Source organism: Natator depressus, chromosome 15 (assembly GCF_965152275.1).
Source record: "Natator depressus isolate rNatDep1 chromosome 15, rNatDep2.hap1, whole genome shotgun sequence".
In the NCBI taxonomy this organism is placed as follows: Eukaryota; Metazoa; Chordata; order Testudines; family Cheloniidae; genus Natator; species Natator depressus.
Genome location: NC_134248.1, coordinates 15406075 through 15419931, shown reverse-complemented (window position 1 = coordinate 15419931; position 13857 = coordinate 15406075). Strand labels below are relative to the sequence as shown.

Sequence of the window (13857 nt, the reverse complement as noted above, 5' to 3'; positions counted from 1 at the left end):
GCCTCCAGGAATGGTCAAGAATGGAACAATCAGCACTCTTGCTCTCTTTTTTTAAATATTTACACACTCATCACTGTGACACAAGCGATTACCTGTTCAACACTCTACCTTCATCACTTCAGGAACTGCCAACCAATAGGTCAGACATGACCCAGTGTTTCCTATGTGGTGGCATAGAACACTGAGCTATTGCATAGGGCCAGCTCTTCTGAGCGCCCTTTATTTTGCATCCTAATGTCATTACTGTGACAGATATGGCAATTTCCTGCAACATCCTTAGGAGACCATATAAATTAAGTTTAAGTATCTTTGGGATCCGTTGTATTAAGTGAATGATTTATTTGTCATTGTGGGTTGGGATTGTGTGTAACCTCTTGAGGGGGGAGATGTGACAGATGTGAGACCTGGGGTTTCAAAGGTTTTTAGAGAACAATATGCCAGACAAGAATGGACTTTTGGAACAAAAAGTGTGAAGTGGTTTTCCTGGGAACTATGTAGGGAGAGTTTTTCCTGGCTGCAAAAACCCAGCCTTTCAAAGCTATGCCCAAAGGAGTGGATCTTTGTCTGCTGATCACCTGTTACCTGAACATGAAGTGGTATAAAGGCAGGATTGCATGGTTGTTCTGATTCTGAATATGAGACAGTTATGAACTTGTAACCATGGGGAAAACCCAATTGTGGATTTTCAAGGACTGACACGTACCAGAGCCTGAAGTTGGAGTGATCTCTGGTAAGCTTATTAGCATGTGTAGGTTTTTATTGTTTTAATATGTTTTTTAATGCTTTCACTGTAAGAATAAATGTGCTTGTTTATGAAGAGCTGAGTGCTAACTTATAAGTTTGGGCCATTATGCTGTGTATAGCCTCTAGGAAGAGAGCAAAGTACACACCCTATCCTGGAAGACAGGGAATTGTGCGGCCTGGACAAACCCCAGTCAGGAGGGAAAGACGTGGGTATCTACCCAAGAGAGATGATGGCTGAGGAGCTGGGAGCCTAGGGAGGGTGCCCTTGAGAGAGTTGCAAGGGAGAATACAGGTGCAGTTGCCCTGAAGTGCAGCAATTACCATTGTGGTACAGTGGTAAAAATATTAACCCAATGAGTATCAACATGGGGAACTCCAAGGACCATTCCCTGTTGTGAGTGGAATGGTGTTCCCATGGTTCTAGTCCATTCAAAACCCCAAATATTGCAAAGGCCAAGGAATATAATGCAGATCGGCAAAGAAAGTGCAGCATGTCGTTGTTTCCATCCCTGCAGGTGCAAGCACTGATAATAGATGGTGCTAAATTATTTGAAGCTGTTCAAATGAACATATCAGTGTAGTGGTAGAGACGTTCAGTTTTATCAGACTATTTCATTGATCGTTGCTTAGAATCCTATGCTTTTTCTTTTCTTTTCTTTTTTTCTTTTTATTGCAACTTCTTTTATTGACTTGATTTTTACTCAATTTGAAAAACTGCTTAAAATAAATGTATGTAGTACTCAGTGTGATTAGATGTTATACAGTAGAGCTGTTTAGTATCTCTGATATATTATTTTCCACGGGGCTTCCCAGTGTAGCCCATTGTAAGTTTTCAGGCAGGGACTGGTTTCATGGTGTGTGTTCTGTAGAGCCAAGCATATTGTTGGCACTTAGCACAATAGGAATTTCTGACTGTTAATGTTCCCAATACTGACACTGCAATAACTGCACTCCCTGAGTTACTCTCCTTCTGCCAAGGTATCCCATTTGCCTTGCTAGTGGCTCCTCCAGGTACAAGTTAAAGCTCCCGTATCACTTTGTGAAACGAAAGTGGATAACTTCAGTTTCCTGGCCAGCATTCTATCTCACTTAAACAAGTTCTAATGTTAAAAGCTGTGAGTGAACATATTCCTACAGTAACTGCACTGCGTGTACCTAAGGGCTTGTCTTCACTGCGAAGTTAACTTCAGTTGTAACTCGAGTATTGTCCCTGAAATCTGAAGTCCCTTTTTTAGTGGATTCTAAATCAGATTGTACTATGTAGATTTCTGGCTTCTGAAATTGTGGGTTATTTCTTTTGGACAATATAAGAACATCACTATATGCTGAAAGCCAAATTCTGCGCTCAGCTGTTCCCTCCTTCATGCCACTTCTGTTTTTGCCGGTAGGGTTGCATGTATGTACTTAAGGGTAGAATTTTGCCTCGTATACGTAATCGTCGTAAAGAGAGTGAAGAGGAGACAGTGCCTTCAAATGAAGGTGTATTATAGGCTGTGTGGATTTCCTGCTGCAGTGGAGTTGCCTAGATTAATTCAGTAATTACCCTCTCCAGTGATAATTGGCAATGAACTGCCTGACATTAAAAATGCTGTAATTAACTTGAAAATTAACTAATGGCTTTTGCTGACTTCTAACTGCTTGGTAAGACATTTAATTGAAAAACCCAAATTGGTGTAAACCATTTGGTATTTACCATCTCTGTCCAGTGTGGGGCAGGCATTTTCTTCTGGATGAGAAGCATTTTAGGAAGGCCCACTGCATGGGGACATTCCTCTGAGTTCCTTTTTATATCATTACCCTAGCTCAGGGATTCTCACAACATAATTTTTGGTAGCCTCAGAGGACAGCCGCCAACTCTTGCTGGTGGCCGCTCTGAGAATTTTTCCTAAAATAGTTTGTTTAACTTTAGGCAGAACAAATAAATATGCACATATATACATGTCCATATCATTGTAATTTATTTATCTTGGGGTTTTTTGCAGACTCAGTAATAACAATAATGTACAGTTATCGCTATTCTTTACTGGACCTAAACAGAATAGAAACAAAAATACGGTGCTTTGCATGTTTCGATTTTTTTCAGATTGCTAGGTAGTAAGTCTGCTACTGTGAAAAGTGATATTTGTATATTTGTTTAATATCACTTTTCACAGACGATTTACTCATCCCTGGCATGTTGGGGGACAAATTAAGCCTGGGATGAGGAGGTGAGTAAGGAGGCAGGGGGCACACTGAGTGCTCCCGACAAAGGAAATATGATCAGGGGAAATATGATCAGGGTCACGGTACACTTGCTCCTCTTTTTTTCCCCAATCACATTTCCCACCTATGAGTGTAAGTGCCACTCAGTGTGCATCCAGACATATAGTCTGACCTTCAGTAAGCAAGGTCAAGGTCTCCAATGATGTCCTGTCTATGAATTCTGAAATCAAGTGTGAGCTGAAGAAACCTCCAAAGTCAGAGGCAGAACCATCATAACGATTCAAAGATTGCTGGCTCCTGACTAGCTGCTCACAAGACACGACAACATGACCCATGCATAAAAATTATCAATACAGAGAGGACAGTGAGCTTAAGCTGTTCTTCTGGAAGTAATGTCACTGCTGCTCATGCAATTCTGTGAGAGCAGAACTCTGAATGCAAGAGGAGGGGGAGAGGGTATAGTATCTTTTCTTGTGTATAGGGCAGTTGGCTAAAATCTGTTGGCTGGAGCAATCAAAAGTAATTGTATTATTTCAGAATTGATTGGCTGTTGTGTGACAGCTATGGCAATTTCTTGGGATACCCTGGACAAACCTTATTGAATTAAATTTAAGTATCTTTGGAGCCCATTGTATTAAAAATGCAAAGTTTTTGTATTATGATGGGGTTACATGTAACTGCTTTTGCTGGGAGACGTGGCCAATGTAAACCTTGGGGAGTGTTATGAACTTCAAAGCATTATTTTAAACAATGGGCCAGACAAATAAAGTTAAGTGAAGTTCCTAGGAAATACTTGGGGAGGAGAATGCAAATTACCACCTCTAGTTATGCAAAGACCCAGCCTTTTGAAGCTCCTCCCTGAGGAGTAGAAAGAAAAGGAGTACTTGTGGCACCTTAGAGACTAACCAATTTATTTGAGCATGAGCTTTCGTGAGCTACAGCTCACTTCATCGGCTCACGAAAGCTCATGCTCAAATAAATTGGTTAGTCTCTAAGGTGCCACAAGTACTCCTTTTCTTTTTGCGAATACAGACTAACATGGCTGTTGCTCTGAAACCTGAGGAGTAGGGGACCATTGTCCAGCTGATTACCAATTCATGGTCTCTGCAGATCAAAGATCCAAACCGTATAAAGGAGTGACTCACATATTCATGGTGCTTGCTCTGAACAAACAACTGTTATGAACCTTTCAGAGTAGCAGCCGATGAAGTGAGCTGTAGCTCACGAAAGCTTATGCTCAAATAAATTTGTTAGTCTCTACGGTGCCACAAGTACTCCTTTTCTTTTTGCGAATACAGACTAACACGGCTGCTACTCTGAAACCTGTCAAATAGAGACTAATGTCCTCATTACTAAATGCAAATCCAATGAAAGTTCTGCCAAAGTGCTGGAATGCCAGTCAGTCTGAAACTAAGTGTCAGCAAGGAAGAGTAAAAGCAATAGGAAAAACCCCTAACATAGGCACTAGATTGACTAAGCAAAAGTCTTTGAGTGCATTTTAAACAAAAATGTACTGATAATGGTAAACTAAGACCTGACTCATATGCCTCCTATGACTGACCCGAAAAGACATTCTTATAAACCGAGAGCCTGATGTCTTAAACGGTAAGATCTTGCGGGCACCGACTGTGTACATCACCTAGCGCAATGGTGCCTGGTTCCTGACTAAGCCTCTAGGTGCTACACAGTACAAACGATTGTTAGGGCCTTTCAGATTTCAGCAGTCAGGCCTCTCTTTTCCTGACCCAATGGCAACTTGTAGATTCATTTTTGCTTTTAAGATCAAAGGAAGATTTTTTCGGTGTTCCACAACCCAAAGGAAGCTTCAGAAGGTTCATTGATCCAGTCCTTCTTGTCCATTTCAAAGTTTTTCCCTTTATACTGCACTGTTTAGTCTTTCAGCTTTCATCTCTCTCGTACTGCTTTCATCTCAGTACTGGAGCTCCTAGTTAATTAGTGGTCCCTCCACTGTCTCTGTGGTAGCATTCTTGCATGTTGTTTTCTAGCTACACAATCATATGAGACTGAGGATACAGTTCAAGGGTCTAGTCAAGTAAATTCTTACTACTGAATGTAGTGCTTATTATTCTGAGTACTCACAGTAATGAGTACTTTTATTATTGGTATTATGGTAACATCCGGAGACGCAAACCAAAATCAGGGCCTCATTGTTCAACACTGTACAAACACAAAGTAATAAACTGTCCCTGCCCTCGAGGCCAGGAAAACTTCATTATTTCAAGTCAGACTTTAACAATACTAGTTAATAACAAAGATGGTAGGAGATTTCAAAATACTGTAGATTCTATATAAGGATGAGTGCTAATGGGCACCTTTGTAATACATTTAATAATTTTGGGGCAACACAGTGATGGATCTCAGAAAAAGAACAAAACCCTTGAGGCTATTTGGATTCTGGAGTACAATCTCTCACCATTTCCCCCCCAGTGAGAAGTATGTAAAAATAGATCAGATATGGGGTCTAAACTAGTTCCATTAGAAATGGCACGCAGTCTTTGAAAAAGTACTGGCAACAGAAAATTTCTAATTTTTCATTCATCTTGTCAAAAGATGAAGCTCCATAAATACCAGCAAAATATATTAATATTGTAGGATGTCTAGCCTTGGGATACGGTAATATTTCATTGAGATTTCCAGTGCTCAGCTATCTGGCTGCTTCTAAATTATCATGAAAACACAAGAAGATAATGAATGGAACTATTGGTTAGAAAACCCTCCTGTATCAAATCCTAAGTTTGCTTCAGGGGCAATTAAAAATACAGAGAGCATATCTTTAGAGTTTGGTTTAATTTTCAGCATTTTAAGTGAATCTGTGATATCAGCCAGGAGGAGGAGATGAAAATTGGGTATCTGCTATAAAATCTCAAAAGTGTGTGCAAGGTTTTGGAAGCTCTATGGAACTCTGGGAAGATTTCCCCTGTGTGCTACCTAGAGTTTCAAAAAAAAAAAAAAAAAAAACCCGAGACTTCTCTAGCCTGCATAAATATTTTTATTGTTTAACAGCCATGTGAAGCTGGGATCTAACTGTAAAATGTAGATAAGACCCTTGAGGACTGAAGTGGAGAGTTTTGTAAAGCAGTGCAGCAGCAGCAACAAAATTAATAATTGTAGCAAGATTGTGCTGCACAAATATTTAGAAATTATTTTAGCTTGAGTCATTTTCTGTGTCTGGCTGAGTCTGACTTTTCTTGTCCTTTTGTACCTGGTCTAGCCATAGTTTTTGTATCAGTGTAACTGTAAGTTAGGGATGTGATTATTTTTGTTTTTTGGATAGTTTAGTAGTGTGGATGCAGTTACAATAATATCAAGTTGCTTTATACCAGGATAGCTTATTTCCCTTTCTATATGGGACTAAAAAAGCTATCGTGCTGTAAGCACATTTATACTGATATAACTGGGTCCACACTAGGGGGCTGTCCTGCTTTGCCTCCACCAGTGTAGCCAAAGTGGTACAGTGTTTGTGTGTAGACAAGGCCTTATATAAGGAAAAAACATTTGCTCGTCGGAATCCCCATAGTACAAACAAAGTTAGTTTTGGTCAATTGCATTTTATTCATGTAACCCTTACAAGGAGTGTATGAACAATGTAAGTACTAGGCTGCCAGCTTGCTATACAGTTGTTTCATCACCAAACAGTATTTCAACCATTTTAATTGCCCTAACAGGTAGCGATTTCTTTGAAAAACAGAGTGTGATAATATCAGCATCAAGAAAATCCTGTTGCTGTCCCAAATGACTTCAAGTCTTGTTAGAACTGGTTAGAGCTGAATATCTGTCAAAGGTCTGCAAGGACACAGAAATTACATTAGAAGCATGTAATATGTCACCATGCATGAATATTAATACATGAAAGTAGTTTTTAATACTACTAACTTATTGACTGAGGCATTCTCATCTGAAGGGGTTAAGCTAATGCCTGGTGTGTTAGAGGTTATAATAGAGAATCCATGATATGGAAAAAAGAGAATTATATAAGGAGACGTGGTTTTTTGCCTGTATTATATGGTGATTTTCGTTAGTGAACTGAACTCTCATTTTGCCTTCCTGAGCACAGAATTCATGCAAGGTATACAAGAATTTGGACTTAATTCATAAAGCTGCCTTAAATCTATAAAATGGTTCAGTTTTCTGAGTGACAGTTACTTAAAAAGTTCCATCCCTGAGAAAACCAGAACTGCTATCGGATATTTTTTTACAGAAGCCCTCTCATATTTTTGATTCAGAGGCTTTTTTAATTAGCCTGAAGCAAAGAACAAAAACAAGTAAATTATTTGTTACCTAGGCAGTTTTTTTCCTTATTTATTGATGCTGTTTTCACATGGATGACAAATTTGTGATGATGATGATGTGTCCAAATGCCTTGTTACCAAAAATGTTCCCTCTGTCCACATGGAGTGGTAGCTAGACCAACTTTTTCCTTCCGTGAGAAAACACATCAGCACAAAAGGAAGTCTATAACATTTAAAGCTAAACAGCCATAAGAGTTCTGAGTGAAGCAGCCATAGGCAGCATTAACCAAACCATTGTACATACAGTATACTGATCCAGTGCCCACTGAAGTCAAAGGAAGGATTCTTAGCTTAGTAAGCACAATACAAAGAATACTTTTTGATGTTTGTGTGATGTTATTTTTCTAACAGCTTGTGTGATTTAAAGTGACCTCCAAAATTGCACCTGTAAAGTTAGCAAGTACACCCAGTTATCCGAGCAGGGAACACTAGTACTGAAATGGGCCCCAGATTTTTATATATGGACTGAAAAAGAGACTCTGCTAGAACTCGGCTCCCCAGCTCAGCTTGACATTGTAAAAGCTTCAACATGACCCTGCCTGATCTGGCTGTGTTTCCATGCAGGAACTGTAATTTAAAGGAACACAATAGAGCATTAGATTTGGAGGGAACACTCCAATCAGTGTGAAATGTTCTGGTTTTCATTATAACATTGCTCCTAGTACATTGCTAAGGTGTTCTTGTACCTATATGGTATAATTCCATAAGAGCATCTCTTTAATGGAGTCATGCCATCTTTTTTTAGAGCTTTTCAGGTTTTAGAATAGCAGTGAAACTTTTCTTAAACACCTTTTTCTTTCTGCAAAAACGTTTGTACCTATATTGGTCTGTTACTTTATTACCTGTGTTTGAGACAGAGTTAATTTGGGTCTATTGTCTGTACTAAGTGCTTTGTCAGATTTCCCCCAAGTGGAAGAGTTGAGATTAATTCTATGTAGGTCTCCCAGCTGTTCCTCATTGAAGATATCTCCATCCATTAAGACTCCCTCCATTCTACTCTAGTCCTGTGTTATCACACTTCTGAATATCAGATTTAACAACAACATTGCTGATTCTAGAGGACTTTATGGTAGAATCCAAAGTCCGGTCATTTTCATAGTGACCCACATTTTAATTCATACTGATCCAGCATTTGGCCTTCACAAATTGAGGTCTTTTTTATTCTGATCAGATATCATTAAGTCTGACTTGTTAAATATGTGCACACCACGTACTTCACCACAGTGAAAGATCAGCACTTAAGTCAGACAGCGATAAATTGGGTACTGATAAAATATAGCTACAACTGGAGTTTGATTTCATCCTTGCAGTGTCTGGCCTCTTTCCAGCACTGAGTGAAAGTTTAGTACAGGTGATTTGACACTGCTAAAATTCATCAGCAGGAGGCTTCTGGGTGCATAGGGCAACTAACTCCTTCCCTTTCATCAAAACCTCCTGATGACTGAATTTGGATTATTTTACATCTTGCACTTTGGCCCAAATCCAGAAAAACACTTAAGCACATGTTTAACTTTTAGCACATGAGCAGTTCCATTGAATTCAACAGGAATACTTAAATGTGTTTGAAGCCAAGTGTGTAGCTATGTCCCTTGCTGGATGGGGCCTTTATTTTTCGTGATTTATAAAGATCCAGGGCTAGTTGTTAGAGTGAAAGTCTTTAATAATGCTAGAAGTAATTATCTTCTAGCAAAACCAGTTTGCTGCGGTGGGTTATAATTTGTGACAAACCAGTATTAATTCCTTTGTTCCCAACTGCTGTTTTAGGGGGTTGTCACAATACAACCTCAAATGACTCGCCAGTGTGTTGATTTTATCTCCTTCCTTTAAGAATGTTCATCTTGGTTTTAAAACCTTCGCTTTGGCCCACAGGGCCATGTTGGGACACTCATTGTCTGGGTTTCTATATATCTGCTAAGCACATGTAGCATGGATTTGTCTCTTTTCAAGCTGAGGGGAAACATCTGCCGCATCGCCCTCCACAGTGAGTGGTTAATGTTCCATTGGTACAGCTGGAAATTAAGTCCTTTCTTCTGTTTTAGAGTGGTTGGTGGTTTTGAGGCTCTGACAGCTATGGAGAATGTGGACAGCGATCCAAAAACAGATCGTCCCAAGGTACTACTTAAACTTAAACCAAAAGGGTCACCAAACAAAGGGAGCGCATGTGTGTCCCCTGAATGTGTCCCCTGTTTCTGCTTATTTTTAAAAGTTAGCTTCAGGAAAATGAAACAAACCCAATTAGCAGCTTCTGGTACCTTTAATTTTAATTTTCTGTTCCCAGGAGGAAATACGAATTAAATCAATAACTGTTTTTGTTGATCCGTATGAAGAGGCAGATGCTCAGGTGAGGAGGGAATCATCTGTTTGATAGGTTTGCAAAGAAATATTTAATTCTAAACTGTAGCCCCGTCCACTTCTTAGGGTTAGGGGTTAGGGTTATCATACTCATCCCATGTTGCATGCCTTTCTTGTCTTCCCCTAGGGTGCTTACACCTATGTTTACAAACAAAGACTGAACAGCTGCAATTTGAGGCTGTCTCATTTGCCAGAAACATGCTAGTGTTGGAGTGGATAATAGTTCGGAGAGTAAAGCAGCGCAAGGTTCATAGTACACCAGACTTTTAAAGGCTCCCCCATGTCCCCCAGAGTTACCTCTGCCTTCCCAATGGTAGTTGCCTATCACCTGCAATGGAGCGATGGCCATAGACCATTCACTCCTAGTGGCCCCCTTGAGGCACCGTTAGCCAAGCATGCACTGTAAGTCATGGCAGCGATAGTATTTTATAGCGCTTTGCAACTACAAAGCGCTTTAGACACGGTCGCCTTTTCTTTGAATTAATCTCTTGTAACATACTCTAATAATACTCATTTTTCTCAGATCTCTGCAGAGAGAGAGAAGGCTCGACAAGAGGAGGAAGCAGCCAAAACCAAAACTAAGGCTGTCCTGCCAAAGAAAGAGAGCCAGGCTCCCAAAACTTACCGGCAGGGCATTGGGAAGTATATTAATATGGCTGCAACGTAAGTCCCTTGCACAACGGTGCTTTGTTCAGTGTTTGTGCTCTCTTGCACTGGGAACTCCCCTTTGCACTGTGGCACTAGTGCTACCCAGTCCTATGGCTCAGTATTGTATGCGACACACTGTCACATACCAGCTGTTTGTTTGATGTCAATGGACCTTGCTAGGGACATTCATGTACCAATCACAGCAGTCAGTGTCTGGCCCTATTGTTTTAAGGATTAAAAAGCTAACTTTTTTTTTTAAAGGCTCAATGTAAAAGCCACAGCTGATCATTAACAGCATGTATGTGTGTGTGGTTACAAACACTTTTATAATCTTTGTTGAGGAGCCTGTCCATCACTTCCTGGACAGAACCTGAATTCAGTCTTCTGTGTTTCCCCTTCTGCAGCTATTACTAAGAACTCTAAAGCAGCATTTCCCTGCACACACCTTGTACTGTTGATAGTTTAGCTTTCCAAGGGCGAGCGCCAAACCCTGGCCCAGCTTTTCAACTATTTTGGAAAATTAAAAGGAATTTGTACCTCTACATTTTGAACAGGCTTCTACCAAATCCTCCCACAAATGTAGCTGTCACATTGTAGTGTCCGCAAAGGCATGTATTTGTATGTATGGACCTTGGCTGTTGATGAGCCTGTATGTCTGTGCAGTTGGGAGATTCTGGTGCCCATTCAGTTGAAAATGTGTCCTGTAATTTTAGCCAGCACATGTACATTGTTAATCATTTGGGTCTTTTAAAAGTTTAGCTACAAGTGTTGCTGTTCACCTCTGTTAAAATTGTGCTGAAATTCAGTTGAACTTAAAATTGCTTTCCTGCTCCACCGTGGTTACTATGGAAACATGTAGGAAAGTTTGCAAGATTAATAGTCTATGCTGAGTGGCCAACTGGTTCCCTGAGGTTTTTTCCCAATGTCTTTCATCCCTGCAGTCTTCTCTGTAACATGCGTGACACTGGTCTCCAATGAAACCTTTGGTGGTTTCAGTCTGATCCCTATTGGCCACCTCATGGGACCTGGCAATCAAGTAAATTTCTGCATGATTCATAGGCTCTGCTCAAGAGATGCCAGGAATAGCAACATGGGCTGCTGTTGGTCTGGATCAAGATGCATTTGGCAGCACCAGGAGGAGTGGGAAATGTCACACAGCCCCATACTCCTTGCATTGTGCCCTGCGAACTGCTTTTAATCCTTTTGCTTTTAAAAACACTAAGCACTCCATAGGAAGGTGAGCAAAAAGGCTCATGCTTTCGGATTTGCCTGTGTTCCTATGTGCTGGGCCTGAACCAAAGCCATAGATTCAAACCCCCCCATCCCTTCCACATTTCGGGAGTGTCCAAAATCCAAACCTGGAACCATCTCCAAAATTTTAAGTGGCTCCTCTCTCTTTAATGAGCTAGACCAAAACCCTGCATCTTCAACACCCCTGCAAACCACATCTCAGTGCTGCAGCCAAAGCGTCTCTGTAATTTGTATGTGACAGGCTAGCTCCATTCTATATCACACTTGGAAGGGAAAGGAATCCAGCTGCTTTTAGCCAGCTAACATTAGCAGTCACTGATATTTGTTTTCATTTTGGCTGCAGAAAACGAACAGCAGATGATGATGGGCCTTCAACCAGTGCAGCTGTGAAGAAAGAGAAAAGGAGCACAGGCTTTGGGGACTTCAGTTCCTGGTAGTAGAGTGGAGAGCCTGTCACTGGAGCAGTACAGCAAAAAAAAAGCCTCCCACCAACCCCAAGGGGCATGAAAGGCAGGCTGTCCTGGGGAGGGAAAGCACTGGCCCACCCTTCTAGTGGGGAAGAAAATCACTGCTTTGTAAAAGCTCCTTAATGCGGCTTTGTTCTCTAGAGAGCTACATTCCTCCAACTGCATCTTCCTTGAAGCCCTGGGTTATGGTGGATTTTACAGCCGTGGAGTGGGCACCCCCACTACTCTTTCAGACTGTTGATTATCTAGAGCCTCTTTGTCTACTTCGCTGCTCGGCAGATTAAGCAGAGTCATCTCCCTCGGGACAGGAGCTCAGGGAACAGGCGTGGTGGTGAGCGAGCTCCTTTTTTCAGGGAATCGCTTCCAGATGAGACAGGTCCATGCCAGCTGAGTGAATTGGGGGAAATCAGTGATGACACTGTACCCCTAGCTTTAGTCTTTCCCCCAAGCTCTTTACTGGAACCCCGGGGTGCCACTTATTGTCCTCTCTCCACCTCCCTTCCTTTTTGAGCCCCTGTGCAGCCACCCTTATTCTGCCCAAGGACTGCCTCTGGAGCCTATCCATACTGCTTGTTAATGGGTTGAGAGGTTGCTGGCAATCAACATAAATCCATGGGCCTGAACAAGCTGTCTGCAGCCAACCAAACCCTGCCACAGCCTGGGAAACAGCTGATCAGGGCTGGCAGCCTAATCCAGAGCCTCCACTTGGCACTGCCGAGCAGTTAGGCCACCATGTTGGCCCATTTATTGTTCTGTCTTGGTAGCCAGCTTTGCTCATAGCCACTGAAACTCCAGTGTCACCATCAGTGCCACTCTGACTAAAGGCCAGAAGGTATCAGTTCAGAACCCTGTCTTTATCTTGTGTAGCTTCCATTTGGGACAAGTGACTAGTAAGAAGCAGCATTGTAGATTTAGTTTTTAAACCTGTCCTTGTCATTGCAGAATAACAGGACTGAGTTCTGCTCTCATAGGAGAGAGAGAGCCCTGCTTTCGTTAACTGCTTGTAACAGTCCCAGAAATCACATCCATCTGATACCTGCTTTTTACAGTGTCCAACTAGAGAGAGACCTCATTAGGATAATGTGATGTCAAAGGGCACGCACACCCTGTACCTATTCACCTCAGCTGCTTAAATCCCTTCCAGAATCAGCCCCAAATATATTAATTACCCAGAGTAGCCAGGCACACACAAATTAAGATGTTTCCAAACTTAAGAATTTAGGAAGAAGTGACTTGTATCAGCCCATAGCATTTAACCTTCTTAACCTCCTAATATTCTTCACCCTCTGTTTGTTACCGTCCTTGTGGCCCAAAGAGGTGAGGTACTGGTCCTACAGAACAATTCTTTTCCACTGCTCCTCCCATACATTTTGAATCAGCAGAAATCCCCTCCTTACTCCATCTTAGAAGCTGAGTTCTGCTTTTGCAATCAGATTTGTAAATAACGCATTTCTATTAACAGTGTCTTGTTTTAAAAGAACTCTGCATTTATACAAAATTGAACTTTTGGTGAAATGTTTTCATTAAAAGCTTTTATTTCCTTTTGAACACTTGCCATTGTGACTGCTCTTATTCAGATATTTTCTAGGACTATGGCATTACAAAGTACAAGGAAATGATTCATCCATACTTTAGCAGATCTATCTATAAAGATCTTTGGACTCTTTTGGATATGATTATGACTTTCTGTAAATTATAGGAAGTTCAAACTAGCTTGAAAAGAATAGGGTTTTTTTTGTTTTAAAATAGTTTGCAGTGTATAAGTTTGAACAGAATAAGCATGTGTCCAAATCTTGGCACAGGAAACATTGTGGCATTTCCCTGAAACTGACTTTCTTTGTGTATTACTAAAATTTCTAGCTCCTTTTCCTGGCAAATCTTTG

At 41.0% G+C, this 13857-nt stretch overlaps 1 protein-coding gene across 2 annotated transcripts in view; it reads left to right on the top strand.

Moving 5' to 3' along the window:
* The window catches only part of PPIL2 (peptidylprolyl isomerase like 2), a 113496-nt gene extending 100077 nt beyond the window's left edge, over window positions 1-13419 (top strand). For both annotated transcript variants that reach the window (XM_074972878.1, XM_074972879.1), the window contains 4 exons: window positions 9296-9368; window positions 9535-9597; window positions 10132-10271; window positions 11851-13419. In XM_074972878.1, coding sequence (XP_074828979.1) covers window positions 9296-9368; window positions 9535-9597; window positions 10132-10271; window positions 11851-11944 — 370 coding nt within the window. In that variant the 3' untranslated portion in view covers window positions 11945-13419. The remainder of the gene's footprint in view (window positions 1-9295; window positions 9369-9534; window positions 9598-10131; window positions 10272-11850) is intronic.
* Window positions 13420-13857: the final 438 nt, after the last annotated feature.